The 12,005-nt window shown below is 34.1% G+C and overlaps 1 protein-coding gene across 1 annotated transcript; it reads left to right on the forward strand.

Annotated features, from left to right (window-relative positions):
* The first annotated feature begins 2,181 nt into the window (after nucleotides 1-2,181).
* Nucleotides 2,182-5,016, forward strand: LOC114288753 (protein MAINTENANCE OF MERISTEMS-like). Its single transcript, XM_082907832.1, has 6 exons — nucleotides 2,182-2,301; nucleotides 2,420-3,022; nucleotides 3,346-3,552; nucleotides 4,448-4,549; nucleotides 4,634-4,827; nucleotides 4,980-5,016. Exons 1-6 carry the CDS (start codon nucleotides 2,182-2,184, stop codon nucleotides 5,014-5,016), a joined length of 1,263 nt encoding a protein of 420 aa, XP_082763958.1.
* The last annotated feature ends 6,989 nt before the right edge of the window (nucleotides 5,017-12,005 follow it).

The raw sequence follows: 12,005 nt of genomic DNA on the forward strand, positions 1-12,005 counted from the left end.
ATTGATCGGTGACAATTATAGCTCTAGTCGATGGTAATGGTTGGCAATTGTAGCTTTTGGTCGTTGCATCATTGATGAATAATGATCTTAACTTTGCTCCTTGTGTTGTTGGTAAGTGACAATTGGGGCTCTAGCCATTGCGATTGGTTATGTTAATCGAGATTATTGATTGTTTTGTTAGGCTTTTAGATGGTGAATCTATGGGAATGATGCTAGTTTTATTGATTTGTGCGTTTGTTAGGTGATACAGGGGACGAGAAAGGAAATATAGCATAGCTCAGGTTTGTTTAGTAAATTAAATTGGATGAGATTATGAATACAGTGGGATTGAATATAAAAAAATTAGTAATGTGATAGTATTAAATTAAAAATATAAGATAAACTAGTGTATTTGTTTGTGAAATAGTGTGATGGTATTAATTGATCGAGATTAAACGTATAAAATTCCATAATTATTCTTCAATTTTTGTAGTCATATAGGCCAAGGAGGTAAAGTAGTTTTTTACTCCATTAATCTCATAAGATTGCATCTTAATCTCATGGGTGCCTCTATTCACACACCACATTTTATCTCAAGGCACACCTATAATAATTTAATAAATAAATATTTTACTCAATACACACCACAATCTTCCACCTTTACCCTCACTCACTCACACACCCCACCCAAAATCTACCCACAATCTTCCATCTTTACCCCACTTACACACCTCACCCACCCACGATATTCTATTTCCCTCTCCATTCTCTGTTTAAACGGTGAAGACCCATTTGCTGAATACACTTTTTTCCTCATCAAAGACATCGTCGGTGGTGCTCAACACAGTTGGAAACAACTCACATTGGAGATACAGTAGATGAGTTCTCATTTGGCTTAGATTTTAGGATTTTAGGTAGTTTTTTCCATTGCCATGAAATTTGTATTCGCACGATTGAGTTTCCGAACCATTCGACACTGGAATTTCGAACCCCAAACAATTGTTCAGTCAATTTTTATCGAATAATATGGAGTTCGACACTTGACTTTCAAACAAGATCAGTTTGTCCGGTCCATTTCTGTCGAACATGTTCGATCTCTTAGTGTCGAACATTAAGTAGTAATTCGGATGTACAATGCCGAACTATAATAACATGTTTGGTGTTGTACTGTCGAACACTATAAATTTTTTTTTCCCCTGTCTTACTGATTTATTTGTTGTGAACAGTAGTTAGAGGGCCAGACCTATTCCTCTGATGAAATGGAACAGTCTCTGTGTTTTAATATGTAAAGCACACAGGTGTTCTACGTCCAGATCCAAAATTGAATAGTACAGTATTGGGTTAAACAGTTGCATAATCTGGTTCACACAGAAATGATTTAGATTTATATCACTAACAAGTAAATGAACTAGTGATTGTAGATGCTGGAAATTGTAGATGCTCAATTTCTAAAATGCACTGTATAATTTATCTACGAGCAACTGCACCAGCTATGCAGCCAATCAATAGATTCACAGAGATATATTTATTACCATGTGAGATGTTTCATTTTTCATTGGAGTGGTCTATCCTCATCGAAACTTAGTTGAGATTGTTAAATTAAAAATTGAATCAGTCTTTGTGGTTTTAAAAATTTAAAAACCAAACTAAATCAAACCAAGTGAGAACTAGGAAATTTGGCAAGTTAAGCTTCTTTTCTTTTCTTTTCTTTGAGAAGTAAGGCTCAAAAGAAAAATGAACTCTTGAAGCTAAACCCTCTTGAACTTTATTTTCCTACTATCAAATGTTGTGCCCTTATGTCAGCTGTTTTAGGAGTATTTTCATAATGCAACTCACATCTTTTTAAAAGACTAAACAGTTTGCTGTCTTTTACATTTTCAAAAATTGTTTCTACACAAAAGTAAAAATTATGGGTTATTCCAAACTTAAAGAAACAAAAATTTGAATGATTGTGAGTATTTTAACATAAATAATTTGTGTTCCTTCTATTAACTTTATTGTTTTCTGTTTCATTTTCAGAAATGGATGACCCTTCGCGTATTCCTCCCACTGCCTCAGAGAGACGACGTCGTACATTAATAAATCCTGCTCGTGGTCGAGGTCAGGGTTGGGGTCGGGGTCGGGGGTCAGGGTTGGAGTCGGGGTAGAGGTCGAGCTGATGATATTGTGTTGGAGGAAGCACCTCAAATCTTGGAAGAGGATATGATTAATAATGGTTCAGGGGATGATGATAATGCTACTGATGTTGATCAGGCTGAGGAAGTACTCATTGGTTCATTTCCTGGGGAGCCATCAGATCCATCAATACTGAAGAGCTTCAAGGCACATATTGCAGTTGCTATATGAGAGCAGAACGTAGTATATATTCTTTTCCATGTTTGATTCATTTAATTATTTATTGAACCAAACTATTTATGTAAATTTATTACTTACCTTGTAGAAGAGGAATCCCTTAAGGTGTTATAATCATTCGTCCAAGATTCTTGAGTGGTGGTGGTGGTCAAGAACCAACAATAGAAGGTTTAGAGACATTATGCAGCAATCAGGCCTATCTTCTTTGGTCCATTGCACATATCGGTTCGTGAATAGGATTTTCATATCTACATTTGTTAAGCGATGGCAACCAGAGACAAATAATTTCCATTTGACAGTTGGTGAGATGACAATGACATTGGATGATGTGGGTAACATCTTAGGGATCCCCATCACAGGTAGATCAGTTAGTGCTGCAACTTTGATAGATCAACAGGCACATGCACTTGTGGTAGCTGTCGTGGGAGTTAATGATGCTAAAACAATTGAGGAGCTATCATCTACTAGGGGACAACCAGTAAAGCTGAAGTGGTTACGGAGCAAATTCAGTGGTTGTAAAGATTCAGACACCGAGGAATCCATAGCTTGTGCAGCCAAAGCGTACTTGCTTTTTCTATTGGGATATACACTGTTCAGTGACAAGAGTGGGACGAGAGTTCCTGTTGTGTACTTGCAGTTGTTGATGGATTTGACTGATATACATGCATATGCTTGGGGTGTAGCTGCATTGGCATATTTATACTGACAGTTGGGATATGCCACGAGATCAACTGTTCAACAGATGGTTGGTTACATGACAATGATGAAGGCATGGATTTATGAGCATTTCCAACCATTTAGACCTCACCAAAATATGGAATATACTGTACAATTGCCTCACGTGCATCGATGGACTCCTCGTTAGGAAGCTAGTTCAACGGTATCACACCTACAAAAGTTACGAGAGGAGCTTGACAGATTGGCATTTGATGAGGTATACCAATTACTCTTAGTTCAATTAAGTTTTCTCATTACATGTCACTCATGTAGATTTCATTTGTGTTTCTCTCATAGGTTACTTGGGATCCATATCGAGATTGCCGTCAACATCATCTATGTCATGAGATCACATTCTACAGCGACTGTTTGAAGTATTTGGATGTAGTTGAACCCTATCATCCTAAAAGGGTTCTTAGACAGTTTGGTAGAGTTCAGACCATCCCACCTGCACCACTCGACCTTGTTCGTGCTGTTAAAGGTGTCACAGCAGGCCGATATAAAGTTATGTATCAGTATCTTGATCAGATATGGAAAATTGGGATAATCATCACTACTAAAGAAAGGGCCTTTTGAGTCGATTTTTTGAGTCGGCAAATTTTACCGTCGCAAAAGGTAGCATTTTTTAGACGGCACAGAGTTACTGACTCAAATAGCAAACCTTTAGCGTCGGCACCGTTGGCCGACACAAAAAATTAATATTTGATAGCATTACTTGAGTCGGTTCAATTTACCGACGCAAAAGATAGACCTTTTGAGTCGGCATAGACCTTTTGCGTCGGCATAGACCTTTTGCGTTGGCAAATTTGTACCGACGCAAAAAATTATACCTTTTTGTGTCGGCAACTGATGTCGTAGCAAAAAAAAAAAAATTTATAGCCAAGATATATATATATTTACTTGATTATATTTAATAAATATATTTATTTATACATATACTTTTATATTAATATTGAGTGTATATACTATAAATAATATATATCTCATTTAATATCTGAAAGAGGTATGGTGGTCAAGTGGACTTAGTGCGGTGACTTCGGGTCAAATCGTCCAAATGGAGTGTGTTCGAAACTTGGGAGCCTCAATGAGAAAATTGTGGGTTAAATATTTTTAAAACATTTAACCACTTTTTGAGTCGGCAATCTACCGTCTCAAAAAATTGAAACTTTTTGCGTCGGCAGATTGCCGACTCAAAAACTTTTTACGACCCCACCATTTTCGTCCCTTGAGTTGCCGTCGAATCGCCGTCGCAAAAAGTTTTTGCGTCTGCAAATACGCTATTTGCGACAGCATGCTGCCGACTCAAAAGCCTTGTTTTCTAGTAGTGCATGTTTTATCTGCTCAGAGGAGGAGTACCCCAGTTAGACATCCAGCTGATTGTGTTAATGGTTGCATGCAGCGGTATACAAGTATCACACAGTTATATATCCAGAACCCCACACATCGGTTTGGTTTTGACCCACGTGCACAGGATAGTCGATTTGATGTGCAGGATGCTGAGGTATGACAATATTGCGCACATATCATTTACATTTTTTTTGAATATGGCACGTGTTAATTACAATTGTATTTGTTCTTAATGTAGCGTATTGATCACGCACTACAGATTGTGCATCCTATTATCAAGGCGCGCCATGATGTTAGTGTTCGTGAGCCAGATAGGTTATATGAGAACATTAAGAGGATGGCACGTGTTCTTCAGGATCAACAAATCGATGAGGTTGGACCTAGTTCTATTCCATTTCGAACATACAACTGTAGGAGACGAGTAAATGATAGGTAATTGGTCATGTGGTAATCTTGTTTTGTTATTTTATAATGGAAAAGAAGTACTCTTTTAATGTTTTTGTTGTTTTGTAATGAACAAGAATTACTCTACCAATATTTTGTAGTGAACAAGTATTCATGGTTTGTATTTTGGTAATGAACAGGAAGTATTATGCCATTACGTTTGATACACCGCAATGAACAAGTAGTACCATGTGCATTAAATTAACTCAAAGCTTAATCCAACTCAACTATTTAATTGTTAATCATTAAAAAAAATATATCGGTAACTATTTGAATTGCATAACTACAACTTAACTCAACTCACATACATCATTACTCATCAAGGTTAATACAATTAAATATCTCTCTAGTAGCTACCCTTAAATGAACAACTTCTTTAAAATGCTCAATTCAGTGACTATATGCAGTACCCCATCTAGCTGCATAAGAATGATGAAACTTGCACCAATTGGTAGCTATCGGTGGAACTGGATGACCCGGTAACATGAACACCTACATTGACAAAGCTTTAAGTATAAGAACGATGCAGTACAAAATGATAAATATATTACACAAATCATAATGATATACCTGGACAAAATGATTCCCATTAACAAACCTAATAACAATCTCACGCCGTTGAACTTGTGATATTGGCACTGATCGTAGGGGGAGGAATGTAAGGCATTGTTGTGCAGATTAGTGGTACAATACCACATTATAACAAAATGCAATAAGATGACCCATGTCAAGCATAGTCATCAAACGGTGATACCCTGGATTGAGCTCAAAGTATGATAGAATATTGGTCTGCTCTTCAATCCTGTCATGTGAACCATATAGATGAGTGTAATGGTCTATATGTGTGTGCAATTCCTATAGAAGATCACGCCTGACTTGACCCCATTCAGCCTCTATAAGCCCCATCAAGCTAGCAATGGCCCTAAACCTACAATTGCCATCAGCATCTACATCCTTGATAAGACGTATGTACGGCTTCAATCCAACTGGGAGGGCATTAACATATGAATAAGTCGTAGTTGTACGAGTCTGATATACCTATTCAACAGGGAAGGCATCAACATATGAACAATAAAACACGTAATTTATTATCAACAAAAATGTAAGTAAAAAATGATTACATGTACCTTCTCTTTGGTAGGCCATTTTTTTATGTACTTTGACAGAATCCTATGTAGGGATCTGGGTGCACATAGGTGAGTGGCTATCATGTCCAGACTGAACTAACTCAAATGCACATGGGTCTCGACGTGTAAATACATTTATTTTCTTATGTCACTTACCTCGAGGGTTGGGCTTCACATCCAACTCAATGAGAAAACTACTTTGCAGATTTGCAATCTCTCCTAACTTATGCAAAATTTCCAACTGCATAGTGTAATCAGATGCATTGAATAGCTTAAGTATGAGATCAAACGTTGGTTCACAACTCAATTCCACTTTATTATTCTTCAACTTTTGTACTAGCTCAAGAGTTCTCCAGTGTGGGTTAATGCTACCAAGTGGTATTGGACGACCCTGTCGGACGTAATCCATAATCTCATGGGCACAAGGTAGCCTGTGTGTTTGTTGAACAACAAATCCACACACCGAAGCATCAATGCCAACATCATTCGCTCGCTTACTCTCTGCTAAGACATGATCTAATGCAATAATAAAGATATTGCCTCGGAGCTCTCTAAAATGGGATGGTTTGAACTGGTGTTGTACAACGGTCAAACTCTTCTCAAACGATGCTTTAATATCAACATGTTGTAACTCAAGCAAACTACGGATCTTGGTCCAAGAACATTCAAAATTGACTTAATTAGAACCAAGTTGCCATTTAAGTTTTGCATGTGCACTTTCGACCCTATGTACAATGGAAACAATTAACATAATTAAGTTTAAATAATCAAAATCATAATGACTAATTGTGTAAGGTAGACAAATATATATTACCTGTTGGTTATAACATTCCCAAAGTGCATACAACTATCTGTCCATACGGTAACAAATTTATCCTTATATGGAATTAACCAACTTTGTGACACATATTGCACTGCCTTAGGATATGCATCAAAATCCGCAAGTAGCCTAGCAAAGTGTTCATTGTATTCAAGCTCAATTGAGGAGAGTACTAACAAATTCCATAAAGAGATAAACTTGTCCTATTCCTCCTTACTCTTAAACATTTTCTTGCATTTTGCCAATACATTTATACTAATATGCCATCGGTATAATAAATGTCTAGATGTAGAAAATACCCTGTCAATAGCATTCATCAAAGCAAGCTCCCTGTTTGTGACAATCGCCTCAGGAATAGCAATGTCATCTAAGATACTACGCAATATAGTTAACACCCAAACGTAGTTATCAATCCGCTCAAATTGAAGATATGCAAAGGCTACAGAAAATAACATATTAGTGGATGTCACACCAATTATCTCAAGATGTCCAGTCCATGATCAACACCTTTGGAAATGAATGGAGCAAATCTAAACTGATAGGATGTGCCCAAAACAAGTCTGTGACAGTCATCGTGTTGTTGTCACACCTATGCCGCTCAATGTAATTATGCTTTTCTAATTTACCCAACAACTGTTGCATTTGTGATCTCTTAGCTTTCTCAATAACATTATTCCTATGACATACATTGTAAATGGTTTTCATAATGGTTACATTCAAAGCATCATTTTGTTTCAAGGTAGCCAAAATCTCTTTTTTCTGACCATGCTTTTGGACATATCCACTAATAATGATATTTCCTCCTCAAATAATCTCCCTGCAAATGAATGTCCTTCAAATTGTTTAGCAGGAACATGGTTATGCATTCCACATGCTACATCTACCATCTAATCATCATCAGTCTTCAACTTACGAGCTCTCAACTCAAAGGGACACCCACATTTCTTTGTACCCATTATCTTCACAATTTTTTTGTTTAAATTGTCTCCTTTTAATTTCTTATGAGCTCTGTATTGACCACTTTTCTCACAGGCAAGATATATCCTTGGTGTCCTATGACCACCACTATAGTCCGATGTCTTGATGACAATCACAAACCCACTTTTCCTTCTAATGCCCTGTACCTAACCGAGCAATTCTTCTTTGCTCTTGAAAATCTACAAGTCAAATTCACCAAAGTCACTAAACATGCGAAAAGAAAAAGAAAAAAAATACTCATTTTTGACATGAGACTACCTCATTAGTAATAAATTGATTTGTGCAGTCAACAAGACCCCCAGATCCAACATTACTGCATTCCACGGATGCACAATTCTGGAAAAACCAAAAGAATTTTTTTTTTTTTATAAGTGTTCGACAGTACAGAGTCAAATTAAATGAAATTGTTCGATTGTTTTTAACCGAATATATGGTGTTTGTTTGATACTTACAAACCGAATAATTATACTAGGTTCGACACTATGAATCCGAACAAATACAATTTGTTCGGTTGTAGGTAGTTGAACATTGATATATTATTCGACTCCAGATAATCGAACTAATACAAACGGTTTACTACTCAGCAAGTAAACGAAAAAAAGAGAGAAGGAAATAACAACAACAACAACAACAACAACAACAATCTTTTCCTTGCTCCATTGTTCCGAATCAGTATTGCCAGATGCATCCTTTATTGAATCCAATCAAAATCTTCAATAATACTATATTTTTGGTTATTTCTTTAAGGGTTTTTGGTTTTTGTTTTAGGGTTTTTGAATTCTTGATAGATAAAATACGTAAGTAACAAGTTTGAGATTGTTGATGTGTATTATATTCATTCTTGTCCTTTATGATAATTATACACATAGTGTGTGACGCCCCAAATTTAAGGACATTATAATAAGATTTAGAAACTTAAAATCAATATTGCCACCAAGATTACTAACATCCATTAATTAACAACCCAAAATTTAAAGTTCTTACATCACAACTTAGTCTTAGTACATAACCGAAATGACACAAATATAAAAAAGAAAACTAGGAAAAAAAACTAGAATTTTAGGAAATAGTTTATGGAACCTAGGCACTCTTCAAGCTAACTAAGGCTGAGTGTCGCCTTGCAAGGCCTCGATGTCTCCTTCGGTTTCTTCGGTACTTGGCATAAAACGCCAGGGCAACGGGAATGCCAGTGAGCGACGAGCTCAATAAGAAACTACAACCCGAAAACGCCCACCCCGATAATAATACTCACAATTCATGAATAATGTGTAATAACAGAATAACCAGTAACATTTAGTAAGCATAAAATAAATGTTATTAGTTGAAATAATAACAATAAATAATAATAAATCAAATAAAAATATATCAAACGGAAACAGTATTTCATCATAGGGAATCTGTCCACATTATTTATTTATTTTTTATTTATTTTTTTCATAGATTTAGTTTTTCAGATAAATTTAGTAACTCCCCGCGGAGCACTATTTCCATTCAATCACTAAGCAATGGCCATGGGCAATTCTGACTCCTCCTTGATCAAATATTTAAATGTTACTTACTGTAACTACCAATGATGCCCACGTACCAAAGTTACGTACCCGAGTCGTGACATCACGGTCTGCCCCAAGGGAACGGTCTATGTTGTGACACCCGCACCACCAACCTTATATCGCCTACACCGATAAGAGCCGAAATACCTTCTCGTGCCATGTTAGGGTTCGCAACTCAGTTGCGCAAGATTCTAAACCGGGCTCACCCCATCACTTTTACATTTTAATGTATCATTGGTTAAATTTCGTGTCTCTTTACTCGTTGAGATATTCACAATAATTCAAAATTTAATTACCAATAATGTTATACCAACTCATTAAAATCCGAACATAAAATATTACACATGTCACACAATAATAAACAATTGTACAAATTTTAAATAAACAATTTATTTAAACCATGGTAAGAAATAATAATTTAGATACAAAAAAAAAAAAGAAATAAATCATAATTACACACATGCACGGACTTTTAATCTATAAGATTAAACTAGCACAATATTAAATAAACCACAATACACCCATACATGGATTACTAATTCACAATATTTGATGAATTAGACCAACACAATAATTAATTTTTATCCAAATAAATAATTGAAGTGATGACCTTAATTCTGTCCAGAAATTTTCAGGTTATACCTTAGGTAATAAAATTTATAAATAAATTATTTATACAATTCTAAAATTCGTGAAAATGTACAGAATATTCAATAAATATGTTTAGGTCATTTTTCAGAAATTTTTTCCAAAAATATGTTATAAATAAACAATTGAAGAGATAGTTTTTGGTTCCTCCTTAATCTGTCAAAATTTTCAGAATGTATATCTTGCAAATACAATTATAAATAAATTACTTATACAACTCTAAAATTCATATAAATCTACAGAATACTCAATAAACATGTTATTGTCATTTTTCAGAAAGCATTTTCCAAAAATAAATTATAAATAATTCTTAAAAATTCCAAGAGTGTTTATGACACAGATTTATCACATTTTCTTAAATTAATTCCATACTTAAATTTATAAATCAATTCCATGATCTAAAAATTTATTATGAAACTAGACTTCTCAAATTTCATTTTTTTGCTTAGAAATTATCAGATTTGGTTTAATATAAAATTTTTAATGATTTTTCAAACACATAATAAAATCTGCCTATAGCTCCAGATTTGGTTAAAAATATGTATAAATTCGTACAAAACTCAATAATTGTTGAAAACTTTTGTGGATGAAATAGACATTATTATCAACAACTTTGTAGAAGAAATCATCTTCAAATTTTGAGTATAAAATTGTCTAAAAATTCGTACATCTTTCTGACAGATTTAAAGGACCAAATAACATCTTCAATAATCTTTTTAATTGCATAAACTACACATGCAAGTCCGAATTCCACAATATTATCATGATTTTCAGATTACCAATATTTAATATACCATCAAATTTTTTTTTTATACAATTATAAATAAAATCCTATCTACAAGTTTAGACAATTTATCATATGCATATAATCTGAAATTTTCAAATATAAAAAGAAATTAGAGGATTGAGAGGGTTTTCTTACTTAGTTGTAGGATTGAAATGGAATAATGAAATGGTAGGAAAATATGCAACCTCAACCTCCTCCTCTTCTTCCACAAGAATTCCCTCTATTTATTTATTTTTTTTAGCCTTTGAAAGCACGAACAGAGTGTATATAAACATTGTGTGTGGTATGAATATATAAAGCCACTTCTCTGAGGCTCTCTCTCTCTCTCTCTCACACACATTCTTTCTATTATTATATCTTATTCCCTTTCTTCAAGTTCTAAGAATGAAGGCTTTCCCTAAATTCTAAGAATGATGATGGGTTATGGTTCCTATACCACCATGTAAACAAGCAGGTGGCATAGCCACGAAATTTTTTTTTATTTTATTTTTTTTGTATTTATATTTGTGTGGGTTTCTGAAAATTGATACACTAAGATTTTTAACTAAGGTATTTAGCAAGAATAATTATCATATTGAATCCTAATTAAAATAACTTATAAACAATAAATATTGAACACTCACAAAATTATTATTCTTAATAATGTCTTTGTTAGTAATTGAATTGGGTCAATTTAAAACTAACTTTTACACTAATATACAATTCAGATAGACTGTAGATGAAATTAATTAATTAATTAATTTATTTATTTTCTTTTAAGAATAATTAAATGTGGGGTTTTCACATGGTGTGTATTATAACTTGTCCTTTGTAGTCATTTCACCTATGGTTAAAATTGTAATAATAAATAAATTAATTAATGGTGTGCCTTTAAAAGAATGGGTCATTTTATTTACACACCACTTTCCCTCTCAAGGCAAACCATTAATTAATTTATTTTTTATTACAATTTTAACCTTAAGTGAAATGACTATAAAGGACAAGTTATGATACACCCCATTTGTGTATTTACCATAAAGGACAAGAATCAATATAATATAAATCATCAATTTCAAACTTGTTCCTTACGTATCTTCTCTGTCAAGAATCCAAAAACCCTAAAACCAAAATAAAAAACCCTTTAACAAATAATCAAAAATATAGTATTATTGAAGATTTTGATTGGATTCAATGAATGATGCATCTGACAATTCTCATTCGGAACAATGGAGCAATGAAAAGGTTTTTTTTTTTTGTTGTTTTCGTCTTCGTTTTCA

Source organism: Camellia sinensis, chromosome 2, assembly GCF_055761805.1.
Source record: "Camellia sinensis isolate YWXY chromosome 2, ASM5576180v1, whole genome shotgun sequence".
NCBI lineage: Eukaryota > Viridiplantae > Streptophyta > Magnoliopsida > Ericales > Theaceae > Camellia > Camellia sinensis.

Bases quoted from the DNA above. Each gene is read 5' to 3' on its own strand.
- LOC114288753 (XM_082907832.1), top strand. From the start codon at position 2,182: ATGATTAATAATGGTTCAGGGGATGATGATAATGCTACTGATGTTGAT. The intron at 3,023-3,345 runs GCATATTTATAC...TTTCTCTCATAG, and splicing joins CTTGGGGTGTAGCTGCATTG to GTTACTTGGGATCCATATCG. The intron at 3,553-4,447 runs GTTATGTATCAG...GGTTGCATGCAG, and splicing joins TCACAGCAGGCCGATATAAA to CGGTATACAAGTATCACACA.